This window comes from Serinus canaria, chromosome 10, assembly GCF_022539315.1.
Source record: "Serinus canaria isolate serCan28SL12 chromosome 10, serCan2020, whole genome shotgun sequence".
NCBI classification, from domain to species: Eukaryota; Metazoa; Chordata; class Aves; order Passeriformes; family Fringillidae; genus Serinus; species Serinus canaria.
The window spans coordinates 14,705,050-14,733,008 of record NC_066324.1 but is presented as its reverse complement, the minus strand read 5'-3'; the positions used below and the strand labels follow the sequence as shown (position 1 = coordinate 14,733,008).

General features: G+C 40.7%; 1 protein-coding gene across 4 annotated transcripts in view; it reads left to right on the top strand.

Moving 5' to 3' along the window:
* The first annotated feature begins 1,817 nt into the window (after positions 1-1,817).
* Positions 1,818-27,959, top strand: part of THSD4 (thrombospondin type 1 domain containing 4) — a 227,725-nt gene continuing 201,583 nt past the window's right edge. The window contains exons 1-3 of one of the 4 annotated variants that reach the window (XM_050978373.1): positions 1,818-1,919; positions 20,515-20,622; positions 24,495-24,564. In XM_050978373.1, the coding sequence (XP_050834330.1) occupies positions 20,594-20,622; positions 24,495-24,564 (99 nt within the window). In that variant the 5' untranslated portion in view covers positions 1,818-1,919; positions 20,515-20,593. Of the gene's footprint in view, positions 1,938-2,050; positions 2,171-16,672; positions 18,772-20,514; positions 20,623-24,494; positions 24,565-27,959 lie in introns of those variants that run through there. The other 3 variants (XM_030228342.2, XM_030228340.2, XM_030228341.2) reach the window with 3 other exon arrangements.

Genomic DNA, 27,959 nt, shown 5'->3' with positions numbered 1-27,959 from the left:
AGTAATTCATTAATACCTTAGGTCTTTGCTCTGGAAAAGAACTCCTGTCTCTAGTCCATCTGGCTGCAGTTGTGTCTCCCTGAAGCAAACAGCAGTCATGCAACTGGCAGAGTAGGTGAAGTAGAATGTGTACTCTGAGCAGAGATTAGAACTAAAATACTGTAACATGCCAGAGCTAGTCTTGCTCACATGCTACCTGGCTTAGCAATTAGTCACTTATTTATGTATTTCATTAGGTCATAGTCAGAGCAGCACAGCATTTGCTTCCTGAGAGATTGTCTACCACTGCCAAACAGGCTTCAGTCTAGGTTCTGAAGCTTAGGTGAAGTTCTACCTGATAACAAACCACCTCATAACTCAGGAGGGACTGGCAGAATTCTTTCTAGATTAAATCTGTTGTTTCCAAACCCCAAGATCTCTTGGAGGTAGCATAGCTACCCTTCTCTTAGTGTTATAATGCAGCTTTTCTTTGCATGTGAGAAATAGTTACCATACAGCTGTGTACAGCTGTCTTTTTGCAACCAGGATCTGCCATGGTGCTTACAAGGCATCTGAAACTGTTTGGGAGTGCTGTGCTATGGCAATTGCCTGGTGAAGACACAGGAGAAAATAGGTTTTCTGCAGCAGATCTTTTGCTTAGAGCCTATATCTAAAGATGAACTTGGGAATGGAGAAGGTTGTTTTTATGCAATGAATAGCACAGTCAACACATCATCTTGTACTCTTTTTGTCTGGGTTCAAGTGTAATGAAGCCCAAAATGCTGGCAAGGAAAAAACACCTGTTTTGCTATGCTTTAAAATAAATACATTCACCTGGCTGGGCCAGTTCCAGCATAAGAATAATTTTGTGGGTTTTTTAAAGCGTAAGACTAAATGTTGCAATGAACTGTTGCCAGTGACTATCTGGTTCTAAGGTTTAGAGCTAATGCTGGACACTTTATTGCTCTTTTCAGTGAAAATGCCCTTAGGGATCTTAGGTCCAGTAGAGTTAATATAAAGCAGTAACAGAAACACAATTCCAGGCTTTTTTCTCAGACGCTAACTCAAAAGTTACCAAGAGAAGATCCTCCTCCTAGTTGCTTATCGGTGGTGTGGTATTCGCAGTGCCAGTGTATCACTGCTACTGGCTCGGTTTCAGACCTCAGATGTTTAAGCAAACGCTGTCAGGAACACACATGACTCTCTAGTTGTCACTATGTTTTCTGGAAGCAGATGGTCTTTCACCCAGCCAGTGAGTAGGGAGATGACAGTTGTCTCTCGCGTTTTCTTCTAGCGTCCCAGGGCAGCAGTGTGGGATGCCTTGATGCCCTCGTCTCGAAGAGCTGGAAGAACTGAAACCGGCCGGATTACAGTGCACCCATTCCCCTGCTCTGGCCGCTCCTGCAGAGGAGGGTGCGCGGCCAGCCCGGGGCAGCGCTGCGCTCCCTGGCAGCCTCCGAACGCCGCTCTCACGGCGCGGGGCTGGACGCGAGTGGGCACCTGCGCTCCGGGTCAGCGGGGGATCGGCGGGCAGCCCCGCTGCTGGGTCCCTCGCACCCCTCCATACGCCGCCTCAGCCCCCGCACGTCCGCGCAGCGCGGCGCTGGACTGTGCGGTGCCCGGCGCCTCCGCCTCGCCGGTTCCCCGCTGGCCATCGCCCGGAGCTCCGGCCCGCCGGGGGAAGGAGGGAGGGAGGAAGCGGCGCGGGCTGCGCGGCGCGGCCGGCAGGTGGCAGCAGGCGGCGCGCGGCTCCTGCGCGGGCGGCGGGCGGGAGCGAGGGGAGAGGCTGTGCCTGAGCCCCAGAGCCGCCGGGAACCTGCTCGGGTCCTGCGGGGCTCCGGCATTCCCGGCCGAGGGCGCACCGCCTCCCATGCGCCGGGGGCCGCGCGGCTCTCAGCCCTCTCGCCCCCGAGAGCGCCTCGTCGCGGGGCGCCCGGACGGTACGCCGGCGCGGAGCGGTGAGGCAAGGCCCGGGAGGGTGGGCGCGCCAGGTGGGCGGCGGGCGCCGTGCCGGGGGCGCGGGCAGTGCCCGGGGCGGCGGTGCTCGGAGCCGGCGGAGCCCGAGGCCGCTCTGAGGGGCCGCTCCAATACCGGGTGTGCGCTCGGAGCCGCGGCCCGCGGGCTCTCGCTGTGGGAGCGCGTTCGGCTCTGCTCCGCTCCGCGGGATTCTTGTGCCGCGTGTTTTGGCTGTGTAAGTAGCCATTTCAAAGCTGCTCTCCCCGCACGCTCGGTTTCCAGGAGCTGCATCCAGAGGCAGCGTAAGGAGCTGCTTCGTTTTGCCTCGGTGTCCCACCAGAAGCCGTAGCTGCACGTAGCCTGAGCCGAATCCAGCAGTTTGTACGGGAGAGGGAAAGAAGTGGATAACTCGCCTCACGAAGAATGCGTGTTGCAATTGTTCTTGCTTGGGGCCAGATCTTTTGGTCTAACTAAGCACAGAGTGCAAAGCATGAACCGCGCTTGGCGTTCGGTGTTTCTCTTCACGCTTTCCTGCCTCTGGCTTTGTTACTGTCTCTCCTTTAATTCTACCAACACTTGAGCAGTTTGTGCTCACTTGTCAGGCTAGAGGGTATGTGCTGTAGCACAGGAGAAGCTTGAAATACCTTTTCTTCTCCAGCTGTGGCTTTACATTTTTGCAACTGTCAGTGTGCCCATACCCGTGTGTTTCATAGCTCCTGACACACTTGACATTAATTCATCCAAATTATTTTCTTCCAGATTCTAGACGCATGAACAGTTTAGAGAGGCTGGCAGCAGTGAGTTCCACAGGTTACTATGTTGTGTGGAAAAACTACTTCCTTTTGCTTCTTTTCATTTTTGTACCTGATACTGTATGGATCTTATAAAATGAATTATGCTTGGTTTCTGCTCACTATCTCTGTGCTGTTTCGGAGCTGTGCTCTTTCATTATCTGTCTACCTCAGCTATTTCTTATTTCAGGTTAAATAATTCTTAGCTTTTTAGTCACCTTTCTTCTGTATCTCTTGCCAGTGTAATTTCTCTTTTCTGTATTTTTTCTTTTTTTTCTCATAATGTTTTTTAAAATCAAGGGATCAGCAAAACTGAGCTATATATGCAAGATTTCAATAGAACAGGGTTATATAAGGGCATGAAGATGTCTGCTAGCAGAGATGACAGATAATTTGGTACATCTATATTGTGAATAACCATCAAAAGTAATAGAAGTATTTGTAACTCGATGTGTCACCTGTTGATAAATCAGTGTGATTATTTTTTTTAATCAGAAACCACTGTCTGAGGCACTAATGGTTAGTAGCTCAGTGCAAGGGTATAAGGTTATGGATTAAATAGTGGCCTGATGAGCTCTCAGTATTCTGTCAGTCTGCTGTGCATGTTCTTCCTGTCTTCTGTGGCAAGAGCAGGAACAGAAAATAGCCCAAATCTGTCTGTTTATTGCTGTTTGTGGAACTGCCAATGCACTCTTAGAAAGTTGATCTACCAAGCTGTAGCTTGCCAACTTGGACTTCTTTCTGGTGTAAACTTAGTAGTAATCTACTGGTTGATGTGGTTTTCATCTATTCAGTATAATCAGGGATTTAAAATAAAACTGGATATTGCTGATATTCATTAGACACCTGCAATTCTTGATGCTTTCTTTTTCACCAGGGAATTCCATTTCCAGAGTGGAAAGAAAATTCTCTCTAGTGGGAGAATGAATTAAGCAGACTAGGAGGAGAGACTGCCTTTAACAAGTAAAGTGCTGCAAAGTCAGCATTTTTAGCCAAGTTAGAAATATGAGGCCAGCTGGTATGGATTGTCATAGGGAGTTCTTCCAAGTGAGTATAGGTAGGAAATATGAATTATTTATCATGATTGTGTCCTGAACATAACATATCAGCTTTTGTCTAGGAGCAGGGCTAACCCCAGGTCTTGCTGACAATGATTTTAATCTGAAAAAGCTCCATTGTAATTGAAAGAGCAATTTGATTCCTGACTAACTCTCAGAAACACTTGGAGGTGTTGTATGGTGCAAATTTCAGTCTTTCTGCATTTCATACAGCATGTTCCTTCAGAGCCCCAGCAGATTTAATTGTAGGAAATGAATTAGGTTGCTCCCAGGCAGTGATGGGTTTTATGATCTCAGTACAAAATCTTTGGTTATGCTGTAGAGCAAACTGAGTGACTGTGTTAGAAATGTGCATTAAAGGAAGGCTGAAAACAAAACAAGAAATCAGGATCACCTTGAAGACTCATACTGGCCTCAGTGTGTGGTTCTGTGCAGTGACAGCAGAAAAGCTGGGTTTCCACACTGCAGTCTCAGTTCTCTGTGATGTCACATCAGATGTGTGATATTCAGCCTCTTCACAGGGGCAGCTGAAGTAAAAACAGAGGTGAAGTGCTGATCAGACACTTAGTGGTACTTGGGATTTTCTTTTTTACCTTGAAAATCAGATTTATCATCTACAGTGAAGTGCAGTCATTGCAGACACTTCTGTGGGCATTAAATTCTGTACAAGAGGAGTAAGGTTAGGGGGTTAAGCCCTTAAAAAACCCAAGGAGCTCCAAAGTCAGCCATGCATAAGCAGTTTTAGCTGTGTCCCCTGTAGTGTTGTGTTATCATAGCAAGCTTCAGGTTTGGAAGGTTGTTATTTTTTGCAAGTAGGAAAAAAAAAGTAAAAGAAAACTTACTGTGTCAAACCAACTCCTAAAAGAGTTGGGACCTTGATAGTAGCCCTTTTTAAACAAAGCTGATAGGGAAAGCATTTTGTAGCTTTAAATTGTGAAATGCTTCCAGTAGTAACAGTGCTGGGTGAAGAACAGATTCTGTGACAAGTCTTGTTCCTTCGAGTAGGCACGTATTAGTTAGTTAGTAGTTACTACTACATATTAGTAGTTCAGTTATTAGTTCTTTTGTTTTCAGACATCAGCTCTGATCTAAATGCAGTTTGGACAATGACTTGGGTAATTGTAAAGCTAATTAGGTTATGAATGTATGTGGTTCAATATGTGACCAATGAACATGGTTGCATTGTTGGCAGGATAAGTAACAGTGTTTTGCATTGCAGGAGCTTTGCTTTTGTTCAGGATAGTTAGTACTTCACACTAGAGAATTCTGTTCATGTATATGAGATTTTTAGGAAGAATGCATTGTTTAGTACTTCATTTAGAAGATTAATTAGAAGGATGTTAAACGGATATTAAAAATGATTAACAGAATGATCTGATGGATCTGATTTTGCCTGATATCTTACTCTGTATAAAGGAAGCCGAGCTGAGACCATGTGGTTTAGTGTTGCCTGGTTCTTTTTTGTTAATTTATGTTCTGTGTGTTAGTGACAATAACAGATTCAAATTCTGTAATTTAAACCAACTCAGTTTTCTCTTCCTGGAATGTTCTGCCCCACCCATTTTTCTCTTGGGGACTTGAGTGTCATGTCACACATCAAATTTGTGTAACCCTTGCAGGGTTATGGCATTCCCCGAGATGGGTCAATGTTCATAATTCTGGCTGCTGTTAAACAGTCAGCACTTGTCAGCACCATGTGCAGACATCTGTTACACATTTTTTACATGGTGGTACCAAGTGTTAAATGTGGGGCTTCTCCACAGGAGCTGTTCTGGCACTAGAAATGCAGATAGGATCTCAGTCCAGTCCTTGTGAGGGCAAGTAGCCCTGTGGGCTGCTGAGGTGATGGATGTGTGAGTTCCTGGAATGTGGGCTTCTGCTTTCAACTCTCCATGGGCTGCTCTGTGCTGCTCATAGAGGCCATTGGCATCTTGTTTTATCTCTGAACTTGTTCCTTTATCTCTGAACTAGGTATGATAATTACAGGATGTTGGTCAACTGTTAAATTCCCTGAAGATAGATTGCATGCAAAGATACTAAAAAAAAAGTAATTTGAATAAGAAAATTTATTGTACATGAATGAACCCAAATGATGTAGTATGTTCTTCATAAGTTTATTATTGTGTTTCTCTAAATCACAGCTTAAAGTCTTGCTTGTTGGCTATTTCACATCAGTCCTGTGCTGCTGCTATTATTTGGCATCCCACTTCAGTATTTATTTTGGTCCTGGTTTTGGAATTTCCCTTCACAGGAAGATTCCAGGCTCCTTATATGGAAAAATGTATCTTAAAAATTTACTTTTTCCATCAGTTCTGTAGATTTTTTTCTTAGTAAGTGCAAGAGCCTCCATCTCTTTTATTTAGAGCTCTGGTCTAAGAGCCAGTAAAGTCAAGGAAAAGGTTATCAGCAACTTCAGTGTCTTTCAGATCAGGCCACTCCCACCTGATGTGCTCTTGTCATTGGAAAGCAGGACCACTGATTTCAGCCATGAGTTTCCAGTGTTTTCTTTGACACTGCAAGAGTTAATAACCTGTTCTTTAACTTGACAAGTTATACTTGTTGTATAGTTGGTTCCAGGGACTGGAGCCTTTGGAAGACACTCTGGGTACCAAAAAAATATTTAACTTACAGGACTTGGTAGATAAAATTCATCCCTTTGCAGAGGAGCCACTTATTCGTAACTGTGATCCTTTATTCCCCTTCCTATAAGATTGCTATGAACTCATGAGTTATATATAGCCATATGTGATTAAGAGTAGAGAGAAATACAGAAAACTACCATTTTTTTAGTGTTATTTTTGTTGATTTAGCTTCCCTTACTTGTGTTTTTTTTTCCTAAACCCAAGCTTCTTAAAATAAAAACATTAATAAAGGAATAGTCCCTTTTAGTAAATCCAAGAGATAACTGCTGTGACAACACAAGTTCCAACTTCTGAACTTTCAACTTCTGAACTTTCTTTATCTTTGGCTGGGTTGTATTGTCCTCTTTTGGTATCAAAATGAAGTTTATCAGAGAGACCTGGTAGTGAGCACACTCTCCCAGTTTGTCTCTGTTGATGAACGAGCAGGGCTGATGTGACACCTTGGACCTGGCTTGTCCAAGAGGTGGGACAAGGTCAGTCCTTTGGGACTGCATGGCCTGGTGAGATAAGAGAGCAGGAGAAGGCTTCCCAAAGTGAAGTGTTTGTTGGGAGCCTGAGGATGCTGTCTGTAACACTGATAGAAGTGCTGTGGTTTCCTGCTTGTTCCCTTCTATGTGACTCATGATATCCGAGTTGGAATGTGTTTTCTTTGCTCTGGTTTTGGGAAAAGGATGGATAAAGGAGCCCTTTTTAAGAGCCCTTCTTCATGAAACCTGCTTCTTGGTGAAAAACATCTGTTGTGCTTGGCCTTGCTGGATCAGCACTTGGATATGTGAGCGTGGATACTACTCCCCCAGGAGAAAACGTCACTTGGATACTTGAATATTGTGTGACTAAAATCTGTAATCCTGAGTCAGGCGGATTCCCCTGACACTGCCTTTGGATTAGCTGCAGAGGAGTGCATGGAAGGACAAACCTATCTGTAAATGGCAAATTCAGCAAAACTATTGACGCTAATCTGAGAGTAAATGTTGACTTTGAACTTATTCAGATATCCTGGACTTTTTTTCCACAGTAAAAGTGATTGCTGTAGTCCTGACTTGGTAACATCAAACCATTAGTTGGTTGTGCATTACACTTACATTTTTGTTTGGTTATTTTTATCTAAAACATGTAGTTTCTACGAAAGTAAAAAAAAAAAAAGAAATATTTTTGCTATCAGATTGGCAAAGAGAAGCAAGAGCCTGTCCAATCCCACCCTGCATAATTACAATAAAATGTCATCCCATGACACAAAGCTGCCCAAAAGAGTGATAAATTGTATGGAATGGATGCAATTACTTAATCTGGCAGAAATAAAAGCTGTCTCATTTTCTTGTAGTTCCATGGAGCTGCATTTAGCAGCTGGGGAAGTGAGTGGGGAATAGTGGGCAAACCTCCTTGCTCATTTTCAGGGGCTCTATGTGAAATTAAAGCACTTTACTAGAACAGCATAAGAATAAGGATTTAAAAGAATAGAGTGGGTTAACTATTAACTGTTAGTATTGCTCAGTTTTACTGGCCCAGGAAATACTGATCATGTGTTGAAACACAGGGGTTAAAGCATGATGTCAGTTTTGATTTTTTGTAGTGATAAGCAGCCATTAAAAATATAATATCTTATACTCCTTTTCTTCTTCATGTGTTGCTTGTACTCATTAGTACATATTGCACACCAAAAAGATTGTCTCTTTTTTTCTTTCTTTCTTTCTTCCTGCCCCCCTTCAGTTCAGAGATTTGCTCAGATTAAGGCAATTGGAGTAGTTTTTTTCTTCCCATAGGAATGTTTACAGTGTTGCAGGATCCGGTTCAGATTTATTACTCAGTCACTCACAATGCTGCTGTAATTAGTCAGTTGTCACAAAGCTGTGCCTTCTGCCTGTGTTTGTTGCTGGCCAAATTCATCACACCATGGCTGAATGCAGTGATAGTTGAGAGCATGTTCAAAATTTAAATAATAATAACTAAGAATTATTTTAAACAAGAAACAATCCTTATGCAGTTTTGAATCATGAGAGCATGAAATATCTTTGATGCTTTCACACTGTTAAAATTGGACATAAATTATCATTTTCTGATAGCTTTTGAACCATAGTGCTTGTGATTCAGTTGTGATTGTGTCTACTGCTTTGAAATGGGAATGGGGGAGAAACTGTTTCCAAATGTATCCTCCTGGCATTTGAAGATTTACATAGGTGGGGTTTATTTCTGCTTTTTGTTTTGCTGCTTTCCTAAAGTTATGTTAGAAGGGCTTTTCAAAACTCTGGGCTTTGCAAAATGCCTGTTTCCTCAGACCATAGGGATGCCATGTTAAAACAGGGAGCACAGTGTGAAGCAGTGCCCAGAGTGATTCCATTTGAGTTGCATTCCTTTCAGCAAGTCTTCACCTATCTCCAACAGTGAGTACTCAAGCAGAAGATTAGAAGTCACTGTATAAGATTGTCTGACTGTAAGCAGTTTGTGCAACAGCAGTAGACTCTGATTTAAAAAAACCAAAAACCCAACAGACAGCATATGAAATTTGGTCACACTTTTTAAAAAGATCCCTCTATCACCTCAGCATGCAGATTTTATAAAGCAGCAAACGAAGTCCACAATGTTGGAGGAGTTACTTGGTTTCCTTTGCCAGTATTTTGTAATAGGCTGTTCTTGTTGTCATGAAGATTCAAGAAGTGCATTCACATTTTCAGTCCCTGTTTTCCAGTTTGCAGACACATGGGAAGCACTGAGTGACGTCAGCTGAGGGTCAGTGTGCTGTAATAAGCTGCCCTCAAGCACAAATAAGCTCAGGTTCCACTGCAAGAGATGACCTTTGATTTTGTTTTACCTGATGCAATAAGGGTCCTTTTCACTCTGCTCAGGCCAAGTCCCAGCCACTTCAATAGATTTTCTTGAGCAGGAATGGTTATGAAAGTTCTGAAACTTGGTATAAGTGTGGCAGAAATTCCTGGATTGTAGATGACTTTGATACACTGAATTAGGTTTGGCTGTTATTGTGGTCAGAAGAGAGAAGTGATTTCATTGTGACTTGCACAGCTGCCAACTCTGAAACTACCACTATGAAGCAGTTTCTAAGCTGCATCTGATTAACAGAGATAGTAAGCAAAGTTAAAACTTTCGTTATATACAGACAGAAAAGAATACCTTAATCTGAAATGTTGTGGCTGTAGGTACAGCCAAAAAAAAGGCTGGGTCTGCTGTCAGTGAGTGGACCTGTATCATGGGAGTCACACTTCCCCCTCTTGGTGTCCTGTGAGCTACAGGGTCTCACTAAACTAAGAATAATAATTTTGCTCACACTGCTGTGTTGCAAGTATGTGGGGGCTACCTTATTCTGAACATAAAGTAGTGTATGGCTAAATGGGGAGGCAGGAGAGTCACCTCTTTACTATGCAGTAACTAACTGGACTGATGGTTTCCACCACTCTGTTAAAAAGGGGTTTTCTTTAACTGACCTTTCTCTGCAAGCCCATACAGGAATCACAGGGCAGTATGGTATTTCTTATTGTTTCTTCTCTTCAACCCTTCTGGCTTTTGCAGATGTAAGAGTGGGTACTTGTGTGCATTAGCTCTGGTGAATGACTTTTCAAGCTGCAAAGTTGATTCAGTTCTTTCAAAGTCAGACTACAATCATGTCTTACTCCTGCTCTCTAAGCAAACCTCTATTGAGTATTGAGTTCACTATAGGCTGAGAAAAACTCAGGACTAGAACCTGACCTGGAAAGGACAACTGGAAGTCAAAAAGGCATCTTCCTGACTTGAAAATCTTCCTAATAGGGAGATTTTAATCTGCAGCTGGTGAAAGGTTTCAACTTCCCTGCTCAACTTCCCTGTGAATGATAGCCCAAGATTCCTTGAATGTATGATTATCTTTGTGTTTTTGTGTCAAGGACTGGTATCTCCTGTAGGAGTGTAACAGTTCATGCAGTTTACACTAAATGGACTGAAATAATAACTGTCATCCAGACCACCAGAGCATATGAGGCATAGAAGCAAGACAAGATTTGTAGGATGTCTAAAATCCCTTTCAAGCTGACAGGATAAGAATAAACAGCTCCCTCTCCCAACACTTAAAGGATCTTGCAGTTCAGCTTTAAAATGCAGGAGGCTGAAGGGTTCACCACATGGAGGTTATGATTGATACAAGCATTAGGATATTTCTGGAACCTAAACCAAATAAGGACTTCAGGAAAATTATATTCAGTGGCATCAGTCTCTGTGGTAGAAGTGAAAATGTAAATTGTTTCTGGATTTCTGAACGTGGGGATTTTACATTTCTTCTGCTGTCACTAATCATGCTGAATCTTCATTTTTCTCTCTTGGAAAGACACAATGATATTGTTGTTTGTCATCTTTACCAATTAAAACTTAGTAACTTAGTTTTTTCCTTTTTTTCTCCATTAACAACATCTTCCCATAGAAAAGAGATGCACCTCTGCAGATGTACCCCTTTAAGTGGTAAAGGCTTGGCAGCACAATTGGCATCTGATGCTACTATCTTGGTTGTCAGACCAGTTTTGGAACTGAACTATTTGTAAGATTCTATATATATCAAGCCCAGCAGATAAACATATTGAATGTCTGTGTTGTTGTGCTGGAGACCTCATCTAAATTTTATTGTGGATGAAAACTAAATAGACCTCTGTGAAATAGTTCTTCACTGTGTTCTCTGAGTCATCCCTGTATTTACTCGCATTCAGAATTTAATATTTGCCAAAGATGTACAAGGAAACTTACTGCCATTCTTCCAGCTGGCTGTCAGAGATCCATTGATAGTTTATTGTTTCATGTTGGGTTGAAGTTCCCTGGTATTCTATTTTGAAATGATGAAAAAAATACTTAATTTCACAGTGCTCTTGCAAGATATCTCATTAGACGTATTATTCATCATTATGTAGAAACATAAAAGAAAACAATAACTCTTCAAATTCCATTGTTGTATTTCTGTACCAGTATGTGGAAGCCTCACATCAGAGAGAATTTTAATCAAAAATAAATTAGAATCTCATCATTATTATAGTATTGTTTAATAGCAACATAATTTAGGCAATCTTGCACAACTCATTCATTTAAGGATGTTTCAGGAGCCTAGACTCTGAAATGCACAATGAAGATGTGTAAGCTACATGGTGAGCTGTTTTTCTGTCCATGATCTAGCAGTTTTCTATACTTCCTCTTAAAAAATCAAATCTCTAAGTCTTACTCTTGGACATATGGCATTTCCTTGATGTGAACAGTTGATTTTTTTGTGCTTTATTGAGCATGTTCAGCAGTTACCAGGATGACATAATAATCTCAGCACTGTTTATTTTCTGTCACTTATTTTTCAGTAGTCCCTAAAATATATTCCCACAGGGGTACCTGAGACGTTCTACATCCTGGTGTCTGGCCTCTGGTCAGCCGAAGCCTTGTGTTGCTCTCATGTACTGAAACTATTTAACAAGTGTTTGGTGCCCAAATTATCCCAAATGCTAGAGGAGAAGGTGTTGTTAGAATGTTTAGGATGGTGCACCTCTGCCCCTCCATGCCCCAGAACAGTACAGCACAGCCAAGCTCTTGCTCAGCCTTTTCATGACAACTGAGTTGAACCCAGCTGTCACCTGAGCAGTGCTGCTCACTGATTGAAGCCCAAGTCATGATGTAGGAATTGTGTGGTAGAAAAGAGAAATCTCTTCTTTTTGCCAAAATAAAGCAGTTTGCTGACTGCAGAAGAGGACTTCCATCATGTTTAGAGTCTATTACAAAAGTCTAGGTCACTTTCTCTCGAACATTTGTTAGTTCAAACTGTCAGTCAGTGGGTACCCATGGTGTTTTACCTTCCAGTTTTGGCAGTATTGAAATGCATGTTAAAACACTTGTGCTTGAAAACTTGTGTAGGAAAGGATTTGGTGACTTATTTTGGGATGTGTGCCCACATTAATCTCCATTAGAGAAAGAACAGGAGTCAATGGTCTGCAGTGCAGCCCTGCACTGAAACACTGGGGATAGTCCTTGGACTGCCAAGACTATCCCAAAACAGGGATAGTCAAACTGCAGGGGAGAGAGGGACTGTGGCCTGGTATATCCATTTATAAATACATTTTATTTCCAAGTATATGGACTAATAAACTGACATGGAATTGCCTTGCTTTTACCTGTACAAACAAAAAGGTTTGGGTTGGGTTTCTTTGGGGTTTTTCCCCCTAATCGTTCTTCTGTGTCAAAGACCCATTGAGTCATGAGGGAATGCCAGCCTTCCTTTAGAATGCCTAACCCAAGTCAGAGAGCTACATAACAGGCAGGGAAATGTCTGAAGTTCCCCAGAAATGGTTTTTATCCCATTTATAGTTTAGTACATCAAGAATAATGCTACAGAAGCTCTTGGAGTCACTGTAGCTGAAGTTTGAAATTGAATCCTAAGGATATTCCTGCTAATTTCAATAGGATGCCTGTCTTGTATTTATAGGCACATGTTCCAGTTAGTAACTGTTCCTCTGTTAAACAGAGTTTAACTTTAGAAAATCAAACATCTCTGATGATAGTGGATATGAATAGCTACCCAGAAGAGAAATACTGAGTCATTCTTGCCAAGTCTGTTTTCTCTGGTAACTGGGAGATGCAAAGAATCTCTTCCAAGGACTAAGAAGGCTTAGCTTAGCCATTAGAGGTTGGCTAACAAGTGTCAAAGTGGTTTGGTTTGACTTTGCAGTGTCCCTGTACTGAAACACTTCTATCCTTGTCTGCTGTGCTAATGTAGGAATATTCCCAGAAAGCATTGTTGTTTGGAGGTATCACTTGTGCAGAGAGATGGTTCCCACTGATATGGCAAAGAAAAATATTTCATTTCTGAATAAGCAAGCAAAGATTACAAGTCCACATCTCATTCTGTCCTCCATGTTGTGTTCTGACACTGGTCAACACCCCAGAAATCATGCCAGTAGAAAAGAAGGAATTTTGTAGAAGTTAATATTTTGAGATTGTATGTGTTCAGGTAATAGCTTGATGGGGAGAATTTTTTGAACTAAAAAAAAAAAAAAAGAATTTTTTGAACTAAAAAAAAAAAAAAAAGGTCTGTGATATATTTAAGCCTTCTTCTACTGTTTAATTCCTTCCTTAAGAAATCACAGCTATGAAGTTCAGGATTTTTATATTGTCAGAAATGTTTCTGTGAGTTCACAGAGGAATTGCTGACTCCTTTTACTCTCCTGTTATTGTGAATCAGCTCTAATTTATGGAAGTTTACATCAGTTTTTCTATTCGTGTTGGAGCAATGCGGAGAGTTAATTGTGGTAGGCTAATGGCACACACATCTATTTACCAGTAAATGAATTATTTCTTTCAGAGGGTACATTAGCAACAGGAACACATGTTCTTCACCTATAAATGATGTTGAATATTGCCTAATACTTTAAAAATTATTCTCCAAGGCACAGCTTCCTATATTTTGTCCTTTCTTTCACTACATGGAGGATATTGATGTTTAGACATGTATTTACAGTGTTTCTTGAACACCATTCTCATGGGAAGCAGTTTAAAAAAAAATTAAAAAGGACTTGTGCTGGTCAGACAGACATTCTTATTAAACTGATGGGTGAAAATCATGTTTCCTTTTTTCAGAAGGAAAGTATCTTCTAACTTCACAATAATTATGTAATATACATGATTTTTACATAATGAGAGGGGTGTCTCCCAAATGCATTACTCAGAAATAGCTGATTATACTCCTGAAATATGTTGTTCTACTTTTCTTGTGCATGTGCCTTCAATTAGCTTTGCTGAAATATTTGTTTTCTTTGACCTTTTTAAATAGGGTGTGTTACAACTCTCTGAGTGGAGCTGGAGGGTCCCTGGTTTACATGAAAAAGACACTAGGTCCTCAGAACCACCAGTTAAATGTTGTTGGGAAGGCAGACTAGGAAAAGCTTCCAACTTTCAACCTTTCTTTAATTATGAAAATGGCCTTCATTAAAGAAGGTTGAACATTAAATTTTCTTATGCTCTTCTGAAAAGAGGGTAAGAAAAGTTAATTTTCTTTGACCTATTTACAGGTAAAGAAATTAGTACGGCTAACAGAGGCTCTAAGAAATTTCCATTATTCCTAGTTGTTCTGAAATACCATTATATGCCTTGCAATATCAGTTTCATTAAGACTTTTACTAAATAAATAGATTTGCAGACTGACATTTCATTTATAATCCTTCTCTCAGTTATTTCCATCCATTCCTGGATGGAATGCCCATCCAGGGCACTCTAACTACCAGGCACAGCTCTACCTGAGTTTCCACAAAATGGAGAGGGTCTCAAACCAGTCCTTGAGCCAAACCTAAAGCACCACTCCACCTTCTTACACTTGGTAGAAAAGTAATTAGAACAGGAACTTGTTGAAAACAGCTTGTGCTGGTACTGCTTATTTTGTAGGCAAGACTCTCAGTGTTTTGGGTGCCCCGTGCAGAGCCCGGTGTTTTGGGTGCCCCGTGCAGAGCCCGGTGTTTTGGTGCCCTATGCAGAGCCCGGTGTTTTGGGTGCCCCGTGCAGAGCCCGGTGTTTTGGGTGCCCCGTGCAGAGCCCGGTGTTTTGGTGCCCTATGCAGAGCCCGGTGTTTTGGGTGCCCCGTGCAGAGCCCGGTGTTTTGGTGCCCTATGCAGAGCCCGGTGTTTTGGGTGCCCCGTGCAGAGCCCGGTGTTTTGGGTGCCCCGTGCAGAGCCCGACTCCCCGGAGAGCGGCGCTCCCGCTGCCCGGGCGGGCGGTGCCGCGGGCGGGGCGCGCCCCGAGCCGGGGGTGACTCAGCGAGCCCCGAGCCAGGGCTCCAGCACAACTGCTCGGGGGATGATGTTCTCGGTGGAGCACGCTTACTGGACTCCCTGCGTGTGAGATTTCAAGCAAAGCAATTGTGAAAAATGCGTATTTTGTGATTGGCTTTTCGCAAATATTAAAATGAATGTGTTGTGTTAGAAAGTAATGCTGTATTAATTCTCTTAAGTAGTGTGTTAAATATAGTTTTAGGTTATAACAAAATGTTAAAATAGAAACTATGCTATGTAAGTTACTTTTTTCTCTAAAGAAAGGACTCACAGCGAGATAGCAGTCGCAGGACACCGAAATCTTTCAGAGAAAGAGAATTTATTGCCCCATTATCAGGAGAAACGAACTTCTTCCTGCCTCGCTCAGGCAGGACGACACCATTAGGATTAAGAGGAAGAAGTTGACTCTGACCAGACAGAATCCTTTGTTTGTGTGGAATTTATGCATCATGTATGAGGTGTATGAATGTGCAACAGGTTTTTGTTTTTAAGGGTTAATCCTCTGTTAATGTGTGTCCTTTTTCGAGCTTATCCTGCCCAGAAAAAGGTACCCAAACTTCCGTAACTCTTTGTTTTTATTGTCTCATATTGTCCTAATTCAAATTTTCCAAATTATTATTTCTCTAACTATATTACCATTTTTATAACCATTTTACTACTATTAAACTTTAAAAAATTTAAAACCAAGTAACTGGCATTTTTCACACAATGAAAACTGGATCTTGATCAAGCTTACACTGGACACAGGCACTGAGCTTTCTTGGACTGCAGGAGTTCTGGGCACACCCAGAAGGAGAACCTGAAAGTTCTCAAAGTGTTTCAAATGAAAGAGAAAGGTACCTGCAGGGTTAGGTGGAGCAACCTGCTGTTTTTGTTTAAATAAAATGTTTTCTCCATGTAAGTATCAGTACTTTTCATCAGATCTAATGCTAGATTTCTCTTTTATGCAGCTTTCAGAGACAAGTGTATGTTTTAATGTAGTTAATGAATATGTGAGGAGATTAAAACTCTGGTGGTAGGTGTCAACAGCTGCAGTTCAAGCTGTTGGATGTATGCACAAATTATGTAGCTAGATAAACCTGGCAAACTGTGAATGCTTTATCAAAGTCTCGTGAATGTAGTGACTTTTGGATGCAATCCAAAGGACTTGCACTGAACATGATTTAATAGATTTGAACAACTAAACCAACAGATACACTATACAAATGTGTGAGGCAACAGATTCAAAGGCAGTCTTAAAGGGTGTGATATTCTAGATATTCTTTATTTATGATTACCAACCCCCCCACTACCCCCCAAAAACCAACCAAGCAAGCAAAAAAACCCTAAAAAACCAAAAACGGACAAACAACAAAATGAGAACATTTCCTATCAGTGAAAACATGACTTTGGAACAATGCTCAACTTTCATGCTTGCTTCAAGTTGCCATTGTCAGTAGCTGGCAAATACATAATCTGATCAAAAAAAAATATATATATATTGAAGGAAATTGAAGTTGCCTTCCTATATATGCAAGTCACCAAGGTAGAAGAGGCTAAAAGCTCAGAGCACTTCTGAACTTGGTTGAGTCACTGTCTGTTTCTATAAGATGAATCTGACATTCCTGTTGTGAGTTAAAAGAGAGGGGCTTGGATTGTTTAAGTAGGTCCTGTACACATGCACATGTTCAGGAATTTCTGTTAATACACAGATGCAGATGTATGTGTGTTGACAGGACTTACAAGAATTATAGATTGATGCTAAAATGACCTAGGAATCCATGGAAGTGAAATACCATCCACTCACAATACACAAAGGGCACAGTCACATGAAAAGCCACATGTGAGTAGTCCCATGATAATTAAGAGGTTAGGATAACATTGGCTTTCTGCAAAATTTCAAACCTCTTAGTAGGAAGATGTTTCTTGAAGTTAATTAACCAAAGGGTAACTTATCTTTGACTTCTCAGAAGAACTTTCTTCCTCTTTTCTTTCTGGTGTCTGTCCAGATAATTCTGTGTATTGTGTCATTTAACTCCTTGAGAAATCTTTTTTGTCCTTATCAGCAAATTTCTGTGATTGCCTATGAGCCTATTAGATTAGGTTTTTTACTGCCATTTTCCATCCCTACCCCTCTTTGAAATCTCCATTACAAATAAATATTTTTATTTTCTAATGTTGTGGGAAAGGGTCTGGATCAATGTCAGTAAATATCAAGTTGAGGGATGGTTATGATTGGCTCATTGCTTGGTGGGTAACTGCTGAGACAGCAGCAGCAGGTGGAAGGTGTTACAACCACTCACCTGCAGTGTGAAAGGGGAGGAGACTTTAGGCAGGGTCCTTTAATCATTTCTGTGACCCAATGCACATTTCATTATATGCCATGAAACACTTCTCCCTGTCATTGTCACCCCGTGGTTCTGGAGAGGTTTGTATTCTGTTCCATCCTGTGAGGTGGGTTGGTTGGTTGAGTTGATTGATTTTCTGGGAGAGGTGTGTTTTGGTTGTTTTTTTTTTTCTCCACCCAGTTTCACAGATCAATCTTGTTCTCATCCAGCTTGGAAGGGAAATAGGGAACACTGATGAAAAGTCAATTATTTTAATGCAGTGGAGAAAGTCTTGCTGACTCTGTGAAGTAGAAGAGTGTGGGTTGTTCCAGTTAAGAAATTAATATATATTCTGCTGTATGCAGGGTTACTGGAGGGCTTTTTGCTAGAAAGGTCTATAGTGCTTTTCAGCCCCTTCTGGGAAGGCAATTTGACTTTTACAATGCAGGACTTATTGAACACAAGTATACTTCATCAGGCTTTTGAAAGTTTCCCTGCCAAATTCATGTTATTCAATCCCAGTGTTAACTGTGTAGCCATTTCAGGCATTCATTTTGCCCTGGATCTTCTGGAGGGAAAATGATTGTCACGTTTGCACATTTCATATCAAAGACACCACTGCCAAAATGACATGCCTTTCAGTAGGCTGTAAGCACCTAGGCTCTTAAACAATCTGGAAAGCAAGCTCTTAAAGTCACTTAAATATTTAGCAGTTTTTACACTACGTGCTACAAATGATATTTCAAAAGCAAAGCATCTATGAGTTGTGGTAAGAGGTGTTTTGCAAAAGGCATTGAAATGCAGCTGAAAGTAGAGCTAGTAATGCAGCCTGCCATTGACAATGAAGATACAAATGAGCTGAAAAAAATTGAAAACATATGCAAGGACTTTAGTGCCTTCCATGGACTTTAGGCACTGTTTTTAAGACCAATCTCCAGAAACATTCTGGTCCTTCTCTTGTTTCTTTGCAAAACTAGATCTATCATATTATTTTTCCTGGTTTTCAAACGAGGTGCAGTTTATAGAAGGGATTAGTGGAGTGTACATTGCTTTTTCAGTGTTTTTGTATCCCGTAGCAGTGTTCTTTTGAGACTGTGTCACTCCATCCAAGGTTGTCGGATGAAAAGATTATTGTGGAGTGAAAAATCTGAAAGAGAGCACATCTGGAAAACAACCAAGATGATAAGAACTTGAAACCATGTTGGTTACAATCCATGTCACAGACAGATTCTCCATCTTCAATAAGTGATATAAACAACTATTGCAGCTCAGTGTGGCTGGTAAGTAAGAGTCAGGCTGTAGGCAGAGAGACATTTATTTCCTTCTCAGTTCAGAATTAGTAAATCCTGTGTTAGGGGATCTGTCTAAATGCCTGGTGGTGGTGCTGGATGTGTGGACTCGCCTAATGTTTAAAGGAATGCAGCTTTTACTGAATGTGCTAAAATCTCAAATGGTGTGAACTGTTGCAGGAGATCCAGACTAAAAATCTGTTCTCAGAAGTTCTTCCCATCTTATAACAAGCCAATTTTACAGTGTTAAGTAGTGAAAATGGTGAAGAAGTTTGAGAAAACCTCTGAGATCTCTTGGCAACTGTGGAACTGCAGGAGAGGATGAAGCACAGCCTTAGTGCTTTCTTCTTCAGGACTGAGTCAAACCTGTTACATACAGAACTTTTGTTGTGATGCTTTCCTAAGTACTCAAATTTTAGTGCCTTCCATTTAAAAAACTAAACGATCAAATCATTAATCAATCGTGGAATTCTCTTTTGAAGATGTTAAAAGTGTTTTGGGATTTCCTAAACCATATTTGTTGTTGTTTGATTTTTAGGAGAGGGTGGGGAATATTGACCTGTCCAGTTAGCTGCAAACAATCTGCATTTTCCTGGCAGCAGGGTCTGTACTTTGTCTAACTGCACATTTCTTACGTTCTTGTCAGTCCTGTCCCATTCTAGGCAGTTTTCAATGATCTGGCTGGCTGACAGAAATTGAGAGCTCTTTATCTGTGAACAGCAATGTTCCCTTGTTTCTCTTCACTCCACTGCATTTCAGCATGTAACCACTTGTAAAGGGAAGGATACAGACAGTGGTTGACCAAGTTTTGAAATGTATGATTTATGTTCTAATAGTGTTTTATTTCCTCTTTCCTTCCCTCCTTACTATTCTCCCACAGCCCTTCTGATTAATGATGTTATTTCCTTAGTGCAAGGATCACTTTCCTGCCTGAAAATTCTGGTACATTTTAGATGCCCAAAATATGATTTCAAATTTACTAAAATAAGAACTTCCCAGATGTCTGAACATTTGAGATTATTTACAAACAGATGAAAGTGTGTTTGGGTAATCCTTCCAAGGGCTGGGAGGGTTTCTGTGTGTTCACAGTAGTCATGATGCACTGATAGTACTTAGGAATAAGGATCAGTTAAATTTCTATTCATAATGCTGTTTAACTCCAGATTTCCTCCTTGACTGTGGGCAAGGCATTTCACTTCCTTGTGGGTAGGTTTTCCATCTCTACTAGTGGAATCAACACTGTTCTTCATGTTTTTTTTGCAAACTGTATAAGCACTCACAATCTTGTCCTTGCATTGCTCTCAGGATGCTGAGTGTATTAATAATATTACTGTACATTAGAAGCTGGTAACCCAGTTTCATTTCTATGAATTTTATTGACACAAGACTTTAAATGAGGTTGTTTGCTTTATTGTTATACAAGTGACATACCAAGAATGCAAATTAAAAAGGCAAGTAAGTCTGACATCAGATTTGCTTTCTTGGGAATCAACCCAAGATTTTGCATCCCACAGTATTTCTGCAGAGCACTTTGGTAATACTGAAATCCTGTTTCAAAAGATGGTGTGCATACAGTTTATTTCTGTAACATACACTGGATATTCAGCTTGAATTGCTGTAGAGACCTAAGAATTGAAGTAGAGATGACTAATGTAGGTGTGTATGCAGTTTTATACATATCCTGGGAAATACTGAATAAGCAGTGTTAATTGTTTTTCTCCTTTCTTTTTATAGGATTTGTGTGTGATTGTCATTGTGCTGTACCACAGTGAAGAGGTATTTTTCACTTCAAGATACCTTACATTAAAAGATCATGGTAGACAGTTTAATAGTTTCTTTGAGGTAAGTGATGCAATAAAACATTTAAAATCTTATTTAATATGCTCTTAACACACTGCAATAAATTTCAATTTGGTGGTCTCTTGCTTGGCTGTTAAAAGTGTCTGTATTGTAGGAGGGTAAATAGAAATCTTGTCCCAAGACCAAATACTCAAGTATATGCATACCAGACATAGCATTCTTTGGTGATGGTGAAAAAAGAAAGTTCTCAGTGTTTGTTCATGCTTAGAGCATCTGTTGGTGTGTGCCAATGTGGTGGTCTGTATTTCTGGAAAGTTTCTGTGTTTTTTGATGAGGCTGTACAATTACAGTCACTGGGCTTAAATTGCTGATTTACATGTTTTAGTACCTGTGCTTAATTCATTCATGGATTTGTCTTATGCATTCCTGAAACAGTTTGCCAGTGGGCAAACATAGGAAAGGCCTTTCAAACAGCTTTGCTAACAAAGGAAACATTCAGCTGTTCCTAAGCTGGTCCGTCCGGTTCTGCCCTGTCCTTGGGCGAGCAGGTTCAGAGCAGACAGGCAGCCCTGGTGCCACACAAACACAGGCTGACCTCCTGCAAGGAATGACAGCTGAGTGCTCTGTCTTTGGGGTGGAGTTACTGTGACACCTCTGCTCCAACCTTGCTTCTCCTGAGTTTGACACATCAATATTTGAATTGCAATTTTGGCACCCTCCTAATATACCAGGGCAGATTTTCCACCAAAATGGATCTGTCACACATTACTGACACTACCAGTGTTATCTTTCCAGCTGAAAGGTGACCTGCATGGCTCCTCCCAAGCTGTCCCAGACTTGAGCTGTTCAGCAGATTTGGGAGGAAGCTGGGAATTTGAGACAAGAGCCATACTGCACTAGTCAGTACTGATCACCTGTGTTTGGACAATCCACACTTGGCCAGAATATTCCTCCATAAAATGCAGCTACTAAGGAACAGCAACATGTGAGAGATCTGCTCTGGTACCCTCTGGCTTCATTCATGCAGAGCTAACACTCACTGCACTGACTAGGAAGAACCCTGAGAGGTATTCCTAAATGAGGTGTTAAATTGCAAAATTTTTCATGCTACTCCTACAATAGACCTAATATTGCTTTGTGCTTGTGCCTCCCAGTCTTCCCCAGTTGTTTCTATGTATACTTGTATTTAAGTTTCTCTTTTATGTTTTTATATTATTGGCAATTGGTGTTGCCAGTAAAAGAAAGTGAGAGAGTTTAAAGTCTGACTTTGCTTCAGACTGGGTGCTTGGCTCCAAACAGTGCCACAACTGTGAGAGCAGGGGCTGTACCAGCAAGGTTCTTAGAGGCCTGAGTTATACAGCCACCAACCAGCTGCAATTGGTACCTCACCTGGTCAGGTATACTTGAAAAGTTTTGCCTTATTTTGAGAAGCACTTGTTCTTTTTGGCTTTTCTGCACTGTGAGGATACCTGAACCAAACCCACTGAAATTGGAGAAGCCTTTTTTTGTAGCTTGGGAGGCTTAAAGTTAGTCACGCATGACAAATAAAAGAGCCTAGTCCAGAGAACTTAGCCAAAGCAAGCTGCTGAGGGAAATAACATTGAAAAAATTAAATTGCCACACACTGATTTGAAGCTAGGGGCTTACCTCAGGATAGCTTAAGTATTCCTGGCAAATTTCCTGTGTGTTTGAAATAGTAGCTTGATACCATTGTTTCTGACAAATCCAATTGCAGATACAGAAGCAAATTTAAAATCTATCTTTATTGTCCTTGAGATACATACATACAGATAGTGATTGCAGTGCAACCTCCTTAAAGAATGGTCAGGAAAAGCCTGGCACAGAGTAATCACACATATACTAAAAGTTTGCTGTTTAGAACTGAGAACTTTAATCTGGTAAGTAATTTGCTTTGAAGATTACAGTTCTCATTCAGCTTAGAACTCACAACCTTGTGCATGATTTCAGAAGAAATTACCCTTGGAAATTTGTAGACTGTCAGACTGATCAGAAAAATCCTGTCCTGTTGAGGATAAAAGCATTCATTTCCTTATGGAAAGTCTGAACTTTTTTTCACATGCTCTGAGGGATTATAGGGAGCAGAATCCATGAGGGAGCAGAGGTGGATAGGAAGACTGAGATGGAAGTTAAATATAATTTGCAGAGGATGGAGGCTGGGCCTATCAGCCACTGCACTCCACTTGCTTAGATGTTTCTAATTCTGCATTGGGAAGAGTTGGGATATCACTTAAACACCTAGAAAAGAGATAGGCAGGTGAGCTGAAGACAGACTTGATGTTGTAAAATTGCAGTTTGGAGGTCTGAGTTCTACTTCTGCCTTTGATTTTAGGTGTGATTTGCAAATCAGTTTCTTTATTTGTGCTTTTGGGTTCCATGTCCCACTGTGTGATTGGGCCCTGCTCTGAACTGAATGTTTTGACTTCTGTGATTTCTTGCAGTGTCTTACACTGGCTTTGATTTCAGCCACCTCCTCTGTATTTTGTTTTATCACAAATGATAGCTTTGTGAAATACCAGACTTCCTTCTAACACACTTTTTAAAGGGCTTCTTTTTTTTTCCCCCTAAATTGATGTGGCAGTAAAGAAGTAATGACTTTTCCTTGCCTTGCACTGGTTTATTGCTTTGATAGAGAGGGGCATAGATGGTGAGGTGATGATAGGCCATGTGCAATCAGTACTTACCTAATGGTTCCTTTTGCAGTATATTAGCAAGAACAAACACAGAAAACACGAGATAAACATTCTCCCTAGCAGAAGAATATTTGTATTGGTGGTAATTAAATGCTTAGTATTAATAAAACCCCTTTGTCTTTAGGAGGTCTGTCTCAGAAAATACCTGAAACAATTAGAAATGTCTAAAGGGTTACTGGGTAGAGAGCAAAGGCAGGAGCTGTGAGTAGGAAATGCAGCTGGATTTTTCTGGTCCATTAGTTTGCAGATGTATTTTGTATCCAAATCCATCAGTTTTACTTCTGCATTGAAATTCAGCAAATCATTAGCAGCTTTCCCCCCTTTTGGTGGGTCTGAAACATACTCTTTGTGGACTGAAAAATCAGGCTCTTGGTACAAATAAAGATACCTTGATCCTATTTGCCATACCTGTCCATGTTTTCTGGTGAAGGGGCTTGTTAGAAGGAGGCAAACCAGTTTCTGTTGCAAATTATAGCAAACAAAAGACTGAGCTAACTGTGCCTAAGTTGTAACAGGCTCCTAGGAGTCACTAAAGTGGTGAGGCTTGACAGAACAGTTTGTTTGGGCTTGGTTCCCATTATGACTCCTTTCAGACTGAAGATGTGGGGATGGGGGTGATGCTTGGCTGCTTATCCTGGGTCTCTGGTGGCCTGTGTTCACTACTTTCCATCCTCTGTGCCCATGAGGTTATTCAATTTTCACAAGTGTTAGGCAGCTGGGGAAGAACCTATTTTCTGTTTCCTGTGTGCTGAAGGTGGAGTGTTCATCTGTAAAATGAGGAGCCAGAGCTAGAAGCAGATGTGGTCCACAGCTGGGTGAATTCTTACTTAGCACTTCAGAAAACTTGCACAGCATAAGTCAGTTTCACACTGAATGCTGAGGTGTTAAAATAGGCACTGCCAGGAATGTTTAAATTTAAACATGAAGTTATATGAAATACTATCAATGGATTCTATTTGGTTCACTTTTGCTTTATAGCTGGACAAATCTATGTATGAACCTGGTTCATACATTCAGGTATGAGCCTGTTGTGAACAGAATCTTACAAGGACATTTCATACAGTTCAGTGAGTCTGCTTTGGTTAGCAATGGTATTCCTGTGTTTAAATATCTCCTTGCAGTGTGAAGCCCTGTAAGATGTTGTTGATGTGTGGTTTGTATTAGTGGTAATTATCTGTTCTGTTTCACTGTTTGCCTTTTCAGACTTCTCAGTTCCCTAGCAGTGCTGGGATTTCAGCTTGTCATCCCACAGCCTTCAATTGAACACAGAAAGGTAAGCATTAGAAACATTCAGACTTTGTGTACTGAAAAGTAAATGTGAAAGCATTAGAGTAAGATGTGTAAAGCAATCTGAATAATGTTCTGGGAATAAAAAAAAAGGCTTCTGTTTGTGCATATGGGGGTTTTGGGTTTCTTTTTTTTTTTTTTTTTAATAAATCTATACGTGGTTAGAAGAAGCTCATCATGGTTACTTAGCTGAGTAACTGTATGGAGTATTATAGGTCACAAATAGTTACTAAAGCTTTGGAGCATTTTCATCATGCAAGACATGGAAAAAGAGAGCAGACATGGAGTGAGTAGAGAACCACCCAGCTGCTCACAGGCAGCTCTTTCTCTTGCAGAGATAGAAATGTCTGGAACAGAAGCTGGACCCAAACCACTCTGTTGCTATTCACATTGCTAGAGATTGGAGCTGGAAACAGCTGGAATTTCCTGTTGTGCTCTTGTGGATGGTTCACTCATCCTAGACATTAGCATCTCCAGGAGGGCTTGCAGCCTGCACACTTTCCATCCTGCTCAGCATTAGGGAGATCTTGGCTGGAGTCCTTGGGTTTTTGCACTGCTTTTCAGGAAAGTAGTGAACAATTTGGAGAGAAACAGAAAGCAGCAGGGATTATCCTTGAGAGATTTTAAAATCTTACTTCTGAGGGAAATTTGAACAAATTCATATTGTTTATTCTAAAGTTTGGAAGTCTGGTGCTGGAGGAAGATATGACCTTCAGATACTTCTGAGTACTAAAAAGAAGGCTGTTTTTTTCCTTTTGGTGGAGCAGATTTAAACTGAGGCAAAGGAAACGTAGGTTTGACATTAGAAAACACTTGTCATGGTAAGGATATAATGAAGATTATATTGATTGAATGATATTTAGAATTTCCATGATGTAAGTCTCTGTGAATGTGTTGGACAAATGTTTATCAGGAACGATGTGCAAGTGTTGCTGATTCTGCCACAGACCTGAGGCAAGACCCCTGTTCTGTCTCTTCACACTCTCACCACATGCACTTCAATGTTGTTCTCATATCTTAATATCAATGGGTATCTCATATCTATTGGTATTCAAACACAGCCAATTAATCATTGAAGTTATCAAATAACCTGTTTAAAAATAATTTTGATTTTTACTATAGATTTAAATAATAATCTGAGATGTGTATTTTTTTTTTTTAACTATACTGTTAAAAGGAGATAGAGGGCAAGTTTGGAGGGTTTACTTTTTTAATGTGCATGTCCCACTGTCTTTCGGGTAAAAAGTTATTTGGACAATAGCCTTATAGGTATGGACTAGAAACCTGAAGCTGTCTGATTGTCAGAGTTCCTGAAGAACCCAGAAGTCCTGTTAACTCCTTGTGCAGCCTGTTTGTAAGACAAGTTAAATTAGGTCAGTAACCTGGGGTGTGAAACTGGCCCAGTCCAGTCTGCAGCCAGCTGTCCAAGGGCTCTGCTCTAAACTGCAGGACAATTTAGTATTTTTGCCTATCTTACATCTCTTCTCTTTTGTTGTGCAGTTGAGATGGTCACAGCTGCTGCTCAGGTTTCAGTACTCTGTCTGATTAGACATTCTTTTGTACCACTGACAGTGGAGAGATGCTTCAATCCAGCTTCCAAATGGCCTTAGGGGGAATAAATCTACTAACTAAAATGGAGTAACTCAGAGAAACAATTGCTTCATTCTGGGAAGCCCCGGAATTAATTTAGATAAAATCAGATTCTTTGTTTTCAATTGAATGAGAAATGCCACGGGTCTGGAGTGTGTTCTATACTAGTTAAAGGGACTTCAGGGCATGGTAACCACCTTGGAGACATCCCTTTTACTGAGAACAAGGCACAAGTTTCCTAGTGACAATCTCCCACGGGCCCCAAGGCTGGCTGTCATTCTCAGCTCTTACCCTAAGGGAGAGGATTCTATTCATGCCAAACTGTGTTTAGGCTGGAACTCTGTATTTTTTACACTTTTCACAAACCTTCTGCCCTACCTATAAGCTCCATGCAAGAGGGGCTGTTAGTAACTCTGAAGGCCAAGTCAGACATAGGTTTCTGAGTGTGAGTTCTCAGCTTTGTAGCTCTGGAGGTTCTTTCTATTCTTTTCCTGCAGTAACCCCAACATATATTTGCTGACATCTCCTGTGTATTTCTGGGTGGATGTCTCTGTTGTTTGGCAGGTTCTTTCTGTGTGAGAGGACGTCAGTTGTGCAGGAAAAAAAAAAAGGGAGAGAAGGAGGATGAGGGATCTGATGAACAATTTTTACAAAATAGTGAATAATGAAAGTGGTGTTTGCTGACTTTCATATACACACTCTAAGGGTACAGTATGGGGAATCAAATAACTAGAGCTGAAGTCTACTGAAACATTAGACCATACCCCAGTTCTTACTGTGTGTTTATTTTGCATTAAGCTAAGCATGATTTAGCAGGTTGCTGCCTCAGATGCACAAACAAAAATCTCTTTCTGGCGTAACAGCATGAGACTGATAGCTAGAAGAATGAGCCAAATTACTTCCATAGCACAGAAGTGCACATATTGGAATTAAGACTTGGGGAAATGACAAAACCAAATGGGAAAGTTGTGGGAAAAGGTTTGAATGGGCAATGCTTTCTGCTTTTAGACTTTATTATTTTTGAGTGGAAGTCTTGGTAGCTTGTCAGACATATAAAGTCAGAATTGACCAATACAGACTTTCTAGTTCCAGAAATACATGACTACCTGAGTTTTATATAGAAGTAGCTTTTGGGTTTCTTTAATGAACACTGTCTCTGTCAGAAGTGCACAAAAACTGAAAACAAACCCCAGCTTTACATGTCCCTACATCTGAGTTTAGGTCACTACTCTACTACTCCTATCTCTGTAAATGGCACAGGTTTGTACAGTCATGTAAATACATTAAATGTGGTATGTTCATTAGATAGAAATAAAAATTCTTATGCAAATTACTTTTATGGGTTTTGCTGAAGACAGGAGTTGCAGTGTTGGCTGGAAGTCTCTTGGAGCTTTTTTTAATAACGTAACTTATTTATTCATCATGCATAGTATTTAATTTCTAATATAAAGTGTACTCTGTAAGGCCAAAATATTCATCAATAACAGGATAAAAGAAGGAAACCTTATGTGAAACAAAATAATTGCCACTTGCCTTTTAAAATCAGCCAAGGTCTCTGCAGATGGATAACTGAAATCTTTCTTATCATTTGAACAATTTACTTACCCTATTCTCAGTATTGGACATATGAACAGTCCTGCTGCTGCTCGTGATGCAGTCAAGCTCTCTGTTCTCTCTCCCTGTGCTTATTTTATTGAAATTTAACCTTATCTGATAAGTGTCTTACTGTGGTGAACTGAAGGTTAAACTATAAACAGTCCTTCTCCTAGACGACCATTGAAGTCTGTATTC